This window comes from Histoplasma capsulatum, genomic scaffold (genome assembly GCF_000149585.1).
Source record: "Histoplasma capsulatum NAm1 scaffold_8 genomic scaffold, whole genome shotgun sequence".
Lineage (NCBI taxonomy): Eukaryota > Fungi > Ascomycota > Eurotiomycetes > Onygenales > Ajellomycetaceae > Histoplasma > Histoplasma mississippiense.
In genome coordinates, this window is record NW_001813975.1 from 588303 (window position 1) to 591359 (window position 3057).

The window sequence follows — 3057 nt, forward strand, 5'->3', positions numbered from 1 at the left end:
ATAATTGTGGCCAATGACCTCACCCACGTTGCCCCTTTAGGTGGGTCCCACCCAACACGATATTTTCATCGCAATGATATTTTCTCAACTATTTTGTACTACCTATGTGGGAAAAGTCCCAATAACCCCATCTATCTATAGTAAAAAGCTCATTATCTACATCCTCAGTACCTTCTTCATCTGAATGATTCAAAATATTGGCAATCAGAGCTTGTTTAGCTGCCTGTGTGCCTGGCGCTCATGCAGCTACTGCAAGCTCTTGTTGTATTCAATTGATGGATTTCTATGTATCTTCTGCTTTATACTCTGCAATCTGATCTTTAACATTCTTGACAGTCATCATTCCTTCTATATTAATCTATCTTTGTGATCTTTTTTCTTTTTAACATTGATGAGCTGTAAGAAGTTGATTGAGATTCTGCTTATATTGAGTGTTGAGTTTCATCTGTATTAAGCTCCTTGTAAATATATTCTGAAGATGATGACTCAACTTAGAAGAACTGTTATTAAAATAGTTCTCAATATCCTTCAACACATCTTTTACCTTTGTAATATTATGTTGAAGATCATATATATTCTTTAATGAGAATGTCACTGAGAATGATAACTGTAATTCTGCACTCTTATTGTCATCTCAAATCCGTAGATCTAGAACAGCAGGAAGGCAGGCCTCTAATTTGTTAAGAACAAGATCAGAGTTATAAGAAAGGATTCCACAGCTGAAGAAGTTGTGTTTAATAATAACTGATTTGAATGTGTCTTTACAGGTTGTGAGTAGATTATATAGAAATTCTTACTTATCAAATTGTTGAAATCCTTCACAGATTGCTTGATTGACTGCTTTGGCATGGAAGTGCTTATATTGATGAAAGAGTAGATCATTTAAAGATTGTAGAATATGTGTATTGTGAGAAAAGAAGATGTATAATATGATGTTATTTTTGTTGCAATAAGTAATGAATTCACATATTAGATAAGAGTCATAATTATTTACAAGAAGAAGTTTATATTTATCAATCTGTTGTTTTTTTAAATAGTGATCAAAATGAAGTAATCATTGATACTCAATCTCATCATTTGTATAGCCAGTAGAAGAGGTAGTTAGAAGTCAAAAATCAGAAAAATTTGTAAATGTAATTCAATTCTTCAATAAATTCTTACCTCACAAAATCACACAGAATGGAAGAATCTCTTCATCTGTGAATATACACTCTATTACTGTGTTCAATAACTGTGAAAAGAATGAGAATAAAACTGCATTTGCTTTTTTAAAGACTGTAATGATTTGCTCTGTACATCCTTAACCCTCTTGGAATCCAATCTCATTTATATTGTAACAATCTGTGAGTAGAATGCTATATTGCTTCATTGTGATCTTCAATCTGTCAAACCATATCTTTATATCCTCTGCAGACACTCATTTTAAATTCATTGAACATTATGTAATTCACTCATAATCATCAAGACATTTGATGAATCTATAAAGTCAGTTGTGATAAATAGTAAGAGAAGAATTTGCAGAATCTGTATAACACTTTGCAAGGATTGAATTTACATATTTTTGAATCATCTCAATGGTGAAGGGTTGACCAGCCTTATTCAACTGTGCAATCTATACTTTTAAAGCCTCCTCTTGTGTGAAATTCAATAAACAATTGATTGATTCGTTTTTTGTTTGTGAGTTGACTCTTTGAATTCTTCTGTAGGGGGTTTGATAGCTGATTTTATATTCACGCAACAGAGGTTTGATTTTTTAAGTTGTATCATGTTTATAAATGTCTACTGCCTCTAGAATGTGATCTTCAGTGATTTGACAAAATTTAGTCATATTGTGATTGAGATATTAATATTTGAATAATAATAGTATGGAATAATTGAGGAATAATTGAAAAATATCATTGCGATGAAAATATCGTTTGGGTGGGACCCACCCAAAGGGGCAACGTGGGTGAGGTCTTGGCAAAGAATGAAAAAAAAAAAAAAATTTCGACCGACGCAGGACTCGAACCTGCAATCTTCCGCAGACTGGAAATGTCCAGTTGAGAATCTGGTGAACCGGAAACGGATGCGTTAGCCATTACGCCAGCCGGCCGGTAACATTGGAACTTGGAACAAAGGTTTGGCCCCTAGACTCTCAGGAAACCAGCGACGGCTGACCTGCCGTATGTAAGCGGATACTTTGAGATTCAGACCACCAACAGATTGAGATTAGGGTGTGGTGAGTGAAGGTGGAAACATGCGCAAAAAGCGGGGAAAACCTTCGCAATTCTGGCTATCCCCGGATGATCTCAGCAGCCAACGGTAAGTTAGTTAACTTAATGAAAAAGAAGTCTCTTTTTGTTGGGTTGGGGGTGAACAAAGCTAAGAGCTTTGGTGTGGGCAGAATGGATGTTGATGGAAAAATATTTTCTTTTGTTTTTCTGACTTTATTTTCTAACCCGCAAAATTCGCTTCTTCATACCGTATCTGTAAATAGTGGATGTGATTGTTGTTTTGCGGAGTTAGCGAAGCATTCCCTCCATGCACGGAGTTACAGCGCGACGCAAGAAATTAGATTGATAAAATGCGGGGGATCAGCAGCGGGACATCTGTCAACCCCGGAACACGAGCCAACAAAGACAGCAGATCAGATGAAGAATAACTTCGTTGCGGGCAAAAATATATACAGGTGAATGCCAAAGCTAGAGTCGGTCCGGAGCTATGTATCAGTTAAAATAACTACCAAAACTAACAAAAGTTCAGCATCCCCTTTTCTTCTTCTTCTTCTTCTTCTTCTTATCATTTACATTTCGCCAATTTTTTGTCAATCACCCCTCTGACACATGGCAGGGGAATTTTCCTTATTACTTTGGTTTTCTTCCTAGTTTTAAACTTTTGTTTAGGATAGTATGCCCACCACCTGCAAGGTGCATTCCATGTCTAATTCCAAACATCCGGAACCGGGATTGTTATCAGACATAGGTGTGAGGAATATAATAATGCTAACAATAGTGGGGGCATGTAGATGAACGCAGCCAAAAGCACACAACTTTGCGAAGTTTCAAGACACCCCTGGTG

The 3057-nt window shown here is 36.2% G+C and overlaps 1 protein-coding gene and 1 non-coding gene across 2 annotated transcripts in view; one reads left to right on the forward strand and one right to left on the reverse strand.

Annotated features, from left to right (window-relative positions):
* Positions 1-1987: 1987 nt before the first annotated feature.
* HCAG_09437 lies at positions 1988-2092 on the reverse strand. The gene has a single exon. It is a non-coding gene; the product is annotated as a tRNA-Arg (tRNA).
* A 144-nt stretch (positions 2093-2236) lies between these two features.
* The window catches only part of HCAG_07166 (predicted protein), a gene marked incomplete at both ends in the record, with an annotated part of 995 nt that continues 174 nt past the window's right edge, over positions 2237-3057 (forward strand). The window contains 3 exons of the mRNA XM_001537694.1: positions 2237-2301; positions 2477-2668; positions 3015-3054. Of these exons, the coding sequence (XP_001537744.1) occupies positions 2237-2301; positions 2477-2668; positions 3015-3054 (297 nt within the window). The remainder of the gene's footprint in view (positions 2302-2476; positions 2669-3014; positions 3055-3057) is intronic.